The following is a 10,460-nucleotide window of genomic DNA, read 5'->3' as shown; positions in this document are numbered from 1 at the left end:
GCTGGAATGTTCTAGCACGACAGTTGCTCATTTGGAAGGGGCCTTAGAATTGCCTAGTGGTCCCATTTCGTAAGTTTCGGTTCAGTGGCACTACAGTGGGGCCTAGGAGGTGACAGTTACATCATGGTCTCAAGGGTGTGGATGGCGCTGGCCGGGGGAGCATCACGCAACCAAAAAGCTCCTGGCGACCTTTAGGACCCCTGTGGAGATCATAATCTGTGCCAAGGAGTGCAGGCCAAGCAGATGCCAAAACTATAGACGTCTGCCACAGATTCGGGTTCGAATCTTGCCGCCGCCCTTACCATGGGTCTGCTTGGTAGTTCCCCGGGGAGCCACGCCCCAGCCCCGCGGGGCTAAGGTCCCCTTCTGGGATCCAAGGCTGGGCTTCTCTTGCTTCAGCACCAGGTCCGTGGCTGCGCCTCTGACCGACGGTGGTGTGCGCCTCTCCACTGGCCAGCGTTGCTATGGCAACGCTGCAGGCAGGGCTGCTGAGGCTGAGGCGCGCAGTAGCCCCTTTGTGAAGCGGAGGTGGGGAGGTGGGAGCAGGGGTGGGGGAGAGATGCACACCCCACGTCTCGCTGCCCCAAGCCACGGACCGCAAGCTGGGTGTTTGTCGGGGGCGCCCCCACCCCCATCCCCGAGGCCGGGTGCGGCACCTCTCTCTCTGCCCGCCAGCCGCTCGCTCCTGCATTAAAATTTCATGGGCGCTGCAGTAAATGCGAAGACGACGCCGGCTGCGCTGGGGGGCCGTAGGGAGGGAGGCTGCGGACCAGTGCGGGGAGGAGTTTACGAGGGGAGGCGCTTGCAGGGGCTCCCCCAGTTCTGTTGAGAGCCGGGCACAAAGAGCCCTCTGCACTCCAGCCGCAGGAGCGAGGAGCCGAGGTAAGCCGGGGTCGCCATTCTCACTCCCCGCCGGGCGCACCTGATTCCTAGGAGGGCGACGGGGGTCTCACAGTCCCAGGGCAGTGGTGGCCCGCGCTGGGTGGGTGACGCGACCCCCAACCCGCAATGGCCCGATGTGAGGCTTCAGTGGATGGGTCGTGGGGATGGAGACGCGGAGGGTGCTCGGGGAGGGGGGGGTCTCGCAGTTATGGTCTGAGGGGGAACAAAGACCCTTCCCTTCCCCCAGAGCTAGGTGCACATGGGCGTGGGGACCCAGTACACACCAACCCACAGGTTAGCAGGTAACTGCCCAGGCTGAGGACTGCGCCCAGGAGGTCTCACCATGGAGGGTGGGTTAGCGGATGGTGTCCCTGGCTCTCCTTCCCTCACGCCCAGCCCTTACCCTTCCTCCACTCCTGGGACTCATCCCAGACCTGGGGCGTCCAGTGCAGCTTCAAACCGAATGCATCTCCGCACCCACATTGCGACATCGCTCTCGATGGTGACTACACATCCTCGGGGAGGCACCGCTTTGGCACCACAGCCCCGCCAGGTGGTAAGAACCCATTTTAGAGATGAGGAAAAGGAAGTCCAGACAGAGAGGGGCAGCAGCCTGTCCAAGATCACACAGCCAGTGATTTTTGAGTCCAGACACGACGGACTCTGAAGCTCATGTGGTATCTCCAAAACGGTCTGGAGCAACCCCAAGAGCTTGGTTCCCCAACCCTCCCAGGCTCTGAGACGTTCTCTGCAGAGGCTGGGGATTTGAGAGGGAAAGGTCCAGACCTCCCTCATCCCCGGCACGAGGGAGATTATTTCTTGGACAGAGGGATTCCGGGGAGCCCGGCCTCCCCACTCTCATCCCAGGCTCCCAGCGCAGACCGCCAGCCGCCTGGGATTGCTGGCGCGCACACCCCACTGCGGAGCGGAGTCGCGCCAGGAAAACGCCCCCACCTGCTGGAGGGAGGGGCGCGGGGAGCGAGCGCAGAGCGAGAACTTGCTGGAAGCAGGTTTGTTTTTCTCTCTGCGCTGAGCTGGGCGCAACCTCGCTGTCTCCCCAGAGCGCTCTTCCCAGGAGAGCCTCGGGCAGGGATGAGTAACCCCACTCCGCAGACAGGGGCCCACACTCCGGGGGCTCCCCGCAAGTGAACCGGTGTCCCGCCACGTGGCCCCACGCTGCGTCAGCACATCTGGGGCGGGGCTGCACATCTGGAGGTGCTCAGAATGTCTCCTGCTCCCAGAGGGGGATCCCCTGGGACCTCCCCAATCCAGTAGCAGTCGCGGCAAACAGGTTCCTGGGGCCGCTCCATCTGCTCCCTGCTTTGGGAAGACACTGAACTCACCCCACCCCGAGTTTGGTTGATTTCCCATCGAAAGAATTCTGTTAGCAACCTTATCTCCTGCCCGCCCTACACATCGTGTCCTTTTATGTCCATTGCAGTTGAGCATGGCTCTGAAGTCCGCCCTATGCTGACCTTGCAGAAAATGAGCCCCCCCCCCAATAAGGGCGCGCTCGCGCTCGGAGGGGGAGGGGGGCACACCTGACATCTTCAGGGCCCCCAAAAAAGTACCCAGAATCCTTCCCAGCAGGGTGAAGGCAACATCTTTTTACCTTGCATAAAAAAATGCGTGTTAGCCAGGCATGGTCCTTGCAGTCTCAGAGCTTGGTGGCCTGAGGCAGGAGGATGCCAAGTTGGAGAACAGCCTAGGCTACAAAGCGAGTTTGAGCCAGTCAGGGTTAGTAAGATCCTGTGTAAGAAAGAAAAAGGAAGGGGGTGGAGGGAGGGGGGAGAGAGAAAGACAGACAGAGAGGATGGGATGAAAGAGAAAAAAAAAAAGAAGGAGCTTGGCGGTGGTGGCGCACGCCTTTAATCCCAGCACTCGGGAGGCAGAGCCAGGCGGATCTCTCTGAGTTCAAGGCCAGCCTGGGCTACCAAGTGAGTTCCAGGAAAGGCGCAAAGCTACACAGAGAAACCCTGTCTCAAAAACAAAACAAAACAAAACAAAACAAAACAAAACAAAAAAAAAAAAAAAAAAAAGGAAGAGAGGAGGGAGGGAGGGAGGGAGGGAGGGAGGGAGGGAGGGAGGGAGGGAGGGAGGGAGGGAAAGGCCATGTAAAAGTCCGGCTGGCAGCTCACCCCTGCCATCTCAACACTTGGGAGGCTGAGGCAGGAGGATCACTTTTTTCTTCTTTTTTTCCTGAGACAGGGTCCCACTCTGCTGACCAGGATGGCCTGGAGCTCACAGAGGTCCATCTGCTTCTGCCTCCCAAGAGCTGGGATTAAAGGCCTGGGCCTGCACCTCCATGCCTGGGTAAGGAACATACATTTAAGCTAACCTGGGTTACATCACGACACCCTGCCTCAATTTATTATTTTTTAATTTATAATTTGGGCACATTTTTTTTTTCTTGAAATCTACCTTCCTAGATTTAAGAAAACTAACAGTAATTGTTAAGTGTCGGAAAAGACAGACCACAAGAGAAAATTTCATTTTCACTGAAACTCGCCTCACGAAGTGACGGGAATTGTTGTGGAGTCGGGGTTTCTGGAGAAGCCTGCCTGGCTCACAGACGCTCTCCTTTCTTCTAAGCCTCCCCGGGTCCGTTCTTCTTGTAGTACATGGCTTTCCCCAGCCCAGTTCACACCACCCCCAAGTTTACTCATCGTAGTCATCAAGGAGGGAGAGAAAGGGCTGAGAGCGAGGTCTGTGTGTGAATCCTCCCCACCCATGTCCGAGTCAGGAAGGAGTTTCCCAGCTCGATCTCTTCAGCTGTCGTGTGGGGTCCTATTCTTGGGTGTGGGGGGCTGTTGGCTGTGAACCAGTGTCAGGCGCCCAGACTGAGGACAGACTCCGTTACGCACCTGCTGGCCTGGCCCAGCTCACTCCTGCGGCACCTGTATGGGGCCGTGCCGCCCTTCAGGGTGACCTTCTGCTGTTGCACAGTACGCTTCAGGGCACTGGGCCTTTTGTGCAGGTTCAGTGGGCCAGTGAATAGCTTGAGGCTCAGCCCTCTGTTCCCAGGGGGGACCCCTCCCCCCCCCCCCCCCCCCCCCCGCTTTTGAGGCCTGGCTCACATGTCAATCTGAGAAACAATAGTCAAGATGTTTGGAGGCACCGGCAGGCTGAGGGTGACATCTGTCTCTCATCCCTTTCTGCGTTGATGAGCTCAGAGCTCAGATGAGGCAGGTGTCCCCTCTCCCTCTGGGGGCCAGGTGGCCCCTCTGGAGGAGCCAGAGGGGAGGAGGGTCTTGGCTATTGTGTCCCTCTGAGTAGGAGACAAATGAAAAGGAACCCTAGCTACCCCGGCACCGGCACCGGCCACTCTGTGGACATCTGAAGATAAGCTGCTAAGCGCTGGGATGTGGCATGTGTTTGCGACCTCAGCACTTGGGGGAGGGTGGAGGCAGGAGGATGAGGAGTTCACAGTTATCTTTGGATACATAGCAAAGTCAGGCCAGCCTGGGCTACATAGGATCCCCCACCCCCACCCCCACCCCCCGCCGCCCAAATAATGATCTTGCACTTAGATATTGGGTGTGTGTGTGAGAGAAAAAAGAGGCTCAGAGAGTTAAAGTGACCCGTTAAAGGTCGCACAGCGATTTAGTTTGGAGCCAAATTTCAAACCTGGATCTAGCATGTGTGTGACTGATGTCCCTGAAAAGGGGGACATTAGACATGCGGATGTCTGTGGGTCTCTCTCATTCACCCCGTCTGTGTTCAGAGCCCAGGAGGTCGCGCTACCTCCTGAGGTGGGAGCCAGGCACTCCAGTCTCCTCAGGTAGAACGGGGATCACAATCCAGGTCCTGTCAGTTTTGTCTTAGCTCAGCTCCCTCCTGCCCCCCCCCCCCCCCCCCCCCCGACTCCTCTGGCTCCAGGCACTCCCTTTTGAGCTCTGTCCTCTGCTCAAGTCACCCCCTGCAGATCCCTGGAAGGCTCCACGCAGTCTTACATTCCCAGGGTCTGCAGGAGCTCAGGGCACCAGAGCCTCCACAGCAGTTTGGGTCAGCAGCTGGTCTGCCTCTGAAATGCGAGCAGCGGGAAGAGCAGGGGAGAGAACAGCACTGGGACCTCGGCTGCAGCCCTGGGCCTGCAGCCCTGGCAGCTCTTCACTGTTACAGGAACCGTGTGCATTGCTTGGGCGGCATGAGTGTGCGGTGTCGTCGTGGTCCAGTGCCAGCCACACCACCAAGAAGGTGGTGGTGGGAGGACTGGTGGCCAGTCCTATCGCCTCCCGTGATAGCCGTAGTGACATTGCTCTCACCCTCATTCTGTGGACAGGGAGACTGAGAAAGGAAGACCGCAAGTTGGAGGGGAGAGTGGGTTCCAGGCCAGCCTGGGCTACATGAGACAGGCAGGCAGACAGACAGACAGACAGACAGACAGACAGACACACACACAGAGAGAGAGAGAGAGAGAGAGAGAGAGAGAGAGAGAGAGAGAGAGAGAGAGAGAGAGAGAGAGGAGAGACACAAATCCAAAGCACCAAGTAATGATGGATTTGCTCTGGGTTCTGTGGTTCTTGCATGGAAGTTTTGGTGTACCGTCCATGCTCTTCCCCTCTCTCTGAGGGTTGTGGTGGTGTGGCCAGCGCTGGTATGGCTCTCCAGTGTGTCCAGCGTATACCCACTCTTCATTCCTGTCTGTCTGTCTGTCTGTCTGTCGTCTCTGTGTATGATAGCTGTGAGGCCTGTCTGTTCACATGCACATGGCTGCCGGGTCTCGGTGGCACCTGGGGACGAAGCAAGTTTTCATCTGCGTGGATGCGGGTGGCAGAGGCCAACAGCTTCATCCACTTGGCTCTGTCTTGACGCTCACGGGGACTGAGCCTTCTGAACCTCAAGGTAGGAGAGACCTATGTCTTCTGGGTACTAGTCCTTTGTTAAACCTTCCATGGGGGCTCCTCATCTTGGCTTTTGGTGTGTGAGGGGCAGAGCCACGAGCCAGGTCCACAGTCCACACAGCCTTTGACATGAACTTCTCAGCTCCAATTCTTCTGTAATGCATGAATATCTTTTGTAGAAAATAATGCCATAGAGGTGCAATTAGCTTGTTTTTTTTTTTTTTTTAATTGGTGTACAAAATAATGGGTTTGGGGCAGGCAGAGTGCTTAGCTACCATTCATGAAGCCCTGGATTTGAGCCCTGGCACAGCATGAACCAGATGTGGTAGGACAGGCCTATAATCGCAGCACTTGGGAAGTGGACATAGGAAGATCAGAAGTTCAGAGTTAACTCTGGCTGCACAGTGAGTTTGGAGCCAGCCTGGGCTATTTGAGAGTCTGAGAAATCAAAAATGGGGGCTGGAGAGATGGCTTAGGGGTTCAGAGCACTAGCCACTCTGGCTGAGTGCCCAGATTTGGTTTGCAGCACCCAAATAGTGGCTCACAGCTGTGTGTAACTCCAGTTTTAGGGCATCTGACCCCCCTCTTCCAACCTTCTCAGATACTGCACACATGTGGTGCACAGACATGCATTCGGGCAAAACACTCAAACACAAAAATTTTAGGAAGCTAAAAATAAAAAACCAAAAGAAATAAAAAGCAAAAGAAACCCCTGTGTGTCCCTTGCCCACGCGTCTGCTCCTAGGCTCAACCTTCAGAGGGCCGGTGACTGTGACCCCCTTGCACATCAGGCTTTGTGCTGCTAAGTACCCCCCCCCCCCAAAGTACCACCCCCCCTTCCTCTTTTGTCCAGTTTTATCATAGTGCAGCACTTTCTGTTTCAGGGATGCACCCCAGAGATTTTTTTTTTTTGAGACAGGGTTTCTCTGTAGCTCTGGCCGTCCTGGAATTCATTCTATAGACCAGTTGGCCTCAAACTCACAGAGATCCACCTGCCTCTGCCTCCCAAGTATTGAGATTAAAGGTGTGCACCACCACCACCCAGCCAGCCCAGAGATCTTGATCCCAGTTACCAAGTCCTGCAGCTGTGATTAGTGACATCATCACACGTCCATTGGCCTAGTCAGATCCCCGAAACCTGGGAATCCATTCCCATTCCATACTGGGCCATGGCGAGCAATAACCTACGTTCTGTCATCCCCATTTCCCTTCTATGGGCATTTTGTATAAATTTGGCTACCTCCACTATCCATCTTCTTAGTTTTTATTTTAAATTATTGAGCGAGAGAAAGAGAGAGAGAGAGAAAGAGAGAGAGAGAGAGAGAGAGAGAGAGAGAGAGAGAGAGAGAGAGAGATAGAGAGAGAGAGAGAGAGAGAGAGAGAGACTCATTATTCAGCCCAGGCTGGCTTTGAACTCATGACCCTCCTGTCTCAGCCTCTCAAATGCTGGGATTCCAGGAGGGTGCTACCACATACAGCTTGGACCTGTCTTTTCTTAGCAGGGCCTGCGTGGTTTGTCCTGGGTATATCAATATCTAACTCCTTTTTACTGCCCAGTGGGTGCCACTATGTGTTTCTGCATTTATTCTCAAGGCTAAGGGGCCATGCTCTGTATTTCTGAATGTAAGTCACTGATTGGTAATAATCCTGGCTAAGCTCCCTGAATAAGAGCTCAGAGTCACACATTGTGAATGTGGGATTGGAGAGCCATAGCCTCATCCTGTTTTTTCTCTGGCTTCCAAACCTATGGCTTCCTTTCTCTGCTATCAGACCCAGTCACCCTGACTGACCCAGGAGCTGGGGTTCCCTGGAAAACTCCACTGTCCCCACAATGACCGGGATTCTGGGTCTGCACCCTGTGACAGGGTCGCTGTGGGTTTATTTGCAGAGTTCCTGCTGGTTCCCAGGTCGCAGAAGAGAGTAGGGGATTGGGAAGGGCCACAGCCACCCTGCGAAGCAGCCTTGCAGATAAGTATCCCTTCACCAGCCCCCTCTGCACCAGCCTGCTTTCTGCTGGTGCACCTGTGAAGGGGGGTTGGCTCTGGAACCCCCAAGAGGGAGGGTGGATGTCTGGCTCTTGAGGGTGGCATTTGTAAACTTGGACAGACTCCTTGGTCTTGCAGACACACGGAGACCTTCTGCAGGGTTTCCCACAGGACACACTGTCTCCACTCAGCTCCAGGCTCCTGTGACAGCCGGCTCTAAGAGCGTGCTACGAGGTGCTTCCCCTTCCCTGACTCAGGCTCTGGGGGACAGATGTAGTATAATTGACAGGAAAGAGCAAATCTGAGTGCTGGGTTGAGATTCGGGGCATCTCCTCCATCCTGGTGACTTACAGTGGCCTGGCCGAGCCCTGTACCTCCCGCCCTCTGGCTCCAGACATGTTCTCTGCTGTGGGAGTCACGAAAGGATGGGGACTGAGGTGAACAGAAGAGCTGCTTTCTTTTCCAAGCCACTGCCTTGAGTGGCCCTTGTGTGACAGGGCAGGATGTGTCCCTGGGTCCAGACAGAGGCATAGGCTTCCAGTGACCTCAGCAGTACTGAGGTCAGAGCTCCAGACCCCTACTCTGTCAGGACTTCCCTCTCGGCTGTCCCTAAGCTGCCCAGCTTGCTCTGAGTTTTCCTGGGTCACCAAGGAAACCACCATGTGCCCATGTTTGTGAAGGATGCTCTGGGTAGCAGGGAAGGAGGAGGAGGCAGGGTGGCTCTTGGGCCAAAGCAGGGCTTGGGTGTGGTCCTCTCCTGTGCCGGGGTTGGCTCTTCTGTCTTCCAGAGTCATCCTGTGATGTCTGTGTGTGGGAGGAGCTAGGAGCTAGGCCTGCGATGATGTCAGGTAAGAGTGAGAGGCACCGCTTCCTTTTAGGAGGGTGGGTGGTCCTCTCTCTCCCATCCCATGACCAGATCCTTTCTGCCTCTGAGGAAGCCTGGGAGCCAGAAGCAGAAGGCTTGCTGTGTATGGCCTCAGTGGGGAGGAGGGGAATGATCTGAACCCCACAGGCTCTGGGCGGGGGTTGGGGGTGTCATCATCTCACATACATATGAACCTGACCCTCTTTAAGGAGATGCTGGGTGTCCAGAGGTGAATGACAGAGACATGGTGCTACCCTCTGAGGTCTTCAAGTAAGAAAATGCATCACCACAGCTCAGCGAGGGGGTGAGCTTTCTGTCCTGAGGAGTGCATGTGTCCGTCTGTGGTGGGGTGTGCATAGGGTCTCATCTCAGACCACTGGGGACTCTGGGGTCTCTCTCCTCCTGCACTTGGCCGCTTCTCGGCCCCTGGCCTTCGGGAGTCACTCTGGGCCACTTGCCATTGGCTTTCTGCTGATCCTTTGAGTGAACCCCACCTTCCTCTCTGAGTTTATTGTAAAAGATTTGTGTCCCAAGCTTTCTGTTCTGGCGCATGTGTGTGTTGGAAGCACAGGTCGCATATTGAGGTATCTGGGGTGCCTCACCGTCTTTCATTGTGTCTCCCTCAGATAGTTCTGCGTGTCTCCAGACCTTGGTCTGCTTTGGAGCCCTGGGGATCCCCTGGATTCTGACCTCATGGAACTGGGGAACAACCTGTCTCCCTGAAGATCCTGTCCTTGCCAGTGCCAGAGATGGAGCCCCCTGGAGAAGAGCCACACCTTGAAGATAACACTGCTTAGCATCCACCCTGTTTTTGATGGACAGATGCAGGGTGGCAGAGGCTGCAGTGTAGAGTCCTGGGGCATTGGAGGCCCCTCCTGATCCCATGTGGACTGGAATCCTCCTCCAGTGTCTGGAGGTGGGGTGGAGCCCCACCTGAGCCCCTTCCTAAGGACCTGTGGGTAGGGCAGGGACTCCATGGGCATGGAGGAGGAGGAGGAGCTGGGGAGGAGCCCGATGTCTGTCTTTTGTCTGTTTTTCTTCTTTCGGTCTGTGTGCTGCTTGAGTGATGGTTCTGTTTGGGGCTTCCTGGGTGAGGCTTAGCTCCTGGTTGGTTGTGGTGGATAGCCAATCCTGGCCTGGGAGGAGCCTGGCTAGCCTTTGTGCAGTCCAGCACAGCAGGGGACCCTGGGAAGAGAAAGGGGGAGTCCCGAGATGAGGAGACCCAGTCGGGAGGCTTATTGGCAGACTCACAGCTCCAACTTCCTCAGTCACTAGAGAGTGGGCTGCCCCCAGTCCGCAGGGGCTGTGGATGGAGCCTTTGCCCGGGACACGGGGCTACTCAGCCAGCACCCCCATTCGTGTTGAGTATCTGTGGAGGGGCTGGGACTGACAGATATCTGCACCCCTGCTCCGGGTGAAGTGCCCCAGGATGACCCCCCCCCCCCCCCCCCCCCCGCCCCGTCCATTGTCCGCTTTTGGTCACAGTCCCTCCTGGAGGAGATGGTTTTAAAGTGTGTGGCCTTCTTTGGTACAGCCTAGAAAGCCCTTTCCCTGGCGCGGGAAGGGTTGTGTATTTATCAGCTCAGACTGTGGGACTCAGCACCAGAGACTCACGCCCCCCCCCCCCCCCCCACCCCCGCCCCTTCACCTCCCCTGGGCTTGAGACCAGCAGAGCAAGATCAAGGCGCCAGAAGCAGCTTTATGTTGCGTGGCCTTTCTCTGCATCCAGAGTGAGTGGGCTCCAGGGATTTGTCCCACAAGGGCACAGTCTTGTCATCCAGGCTTATGACCTCATCGGGGCGTAGGTACACCCTTGATGGTCTTGTCTCTTCCATACCTTCCCATAGCGGCTGGGGAGTTCAGCCTGTGTGTGCCTCTTGGGGG

At 56.2% G+C, this 10,460-nt stretch overlaps 1 protein-coding gene across 4 annotated transcripts; it reads left to right on the top strand.

Moving 5' to 3' along the window:
* The first annotated feature begins 584 nt into the window (after nt 1-584).
* On the top strand, nt 585-10,207 carry LOC107402114 (uncharacterized). Of its 4 annotated transcripts, none has more exons than XM_076560075.1 (8): nt 585-882; nt 1,130-1,176; nt 1,315-1,438; nt 3,091-3,195; nt 5,565-5,727; nt 7,615-8,559; nt 8,786-8,880; nt 9,203-10,207. In XM_076560075.1, exons 1-4 carry the CDS (start codon nt 717-719, stop codon nt 3,165-3,167), a joined length of 414 nt encoding a protein of 137 aa, XP_076416190.1. In that variant the 5' UTR covers nt 585-716; the 3' UTR covers nt 3,168-3,195; nt 5,565-5,727; nt 7,615-8,559; nt 8,786-8,880; nt 9,203-10,207. The 4 variants fall into 4 exon arrangements, 2 of the variants coding, with proteins under 2 accessions (XP_076416190.1, XP_076416189.1); XM_076560074.1 differs by having other exon boundaries at nt 1,130-1,184; XR_006067376.2 differs by lacking the exon at nt 1,130-1,176 and having other exon boundaries at nt 743-882.
* The last annotated feature ends 253 nt before the right edge of the window (nt 10,208-10,460 follow it).

Source organism: Peromyscus maniculatus, chromosome 23 (genome assembly GCF_049852395.1).
Source record: "Peromyscus maniculatus bairdii isolate BWxNUB_F1_BW_parent chromosome 23, HU_Pman_BW_mat_3.1, whole genome shotgun sequence".
NCBI classification, from domain to species: Eukaryota; Metazoa; Chordata; class Mammalia; order Rodentia; family Cricetidae; genus Peromyscus; species Peromyscus maniculatus.
This window is presented reverse-complemented; position numbering and strand designations above follow the sequence as displayed.

Bases quoted from the DNA above. Each gene is read 5' to 3' on its own strand.
- LOC107402114 (XM_076560074.1), top strand. From the start codon at position 717: ATGCGAAGACGACGCCGGCTGCGCTGGGGGGCCGTAGGGAGGGAGGCT. The intron at 883-1,129 runs GTAAGCCGGGGT...CCCTTCCCCCAG, and splicing joins CGCAGGAGCGAGGAGCCGAG to AGCTAGGTGCACATGGGCGT. The intron at 1,185-1,314 runs GTAACTGCCCAG...GACTCATCCCAG, and splicing joins ACCAACCCACAGGTTAGCAG to ACCTGGGGCGTCCAGTGCAG.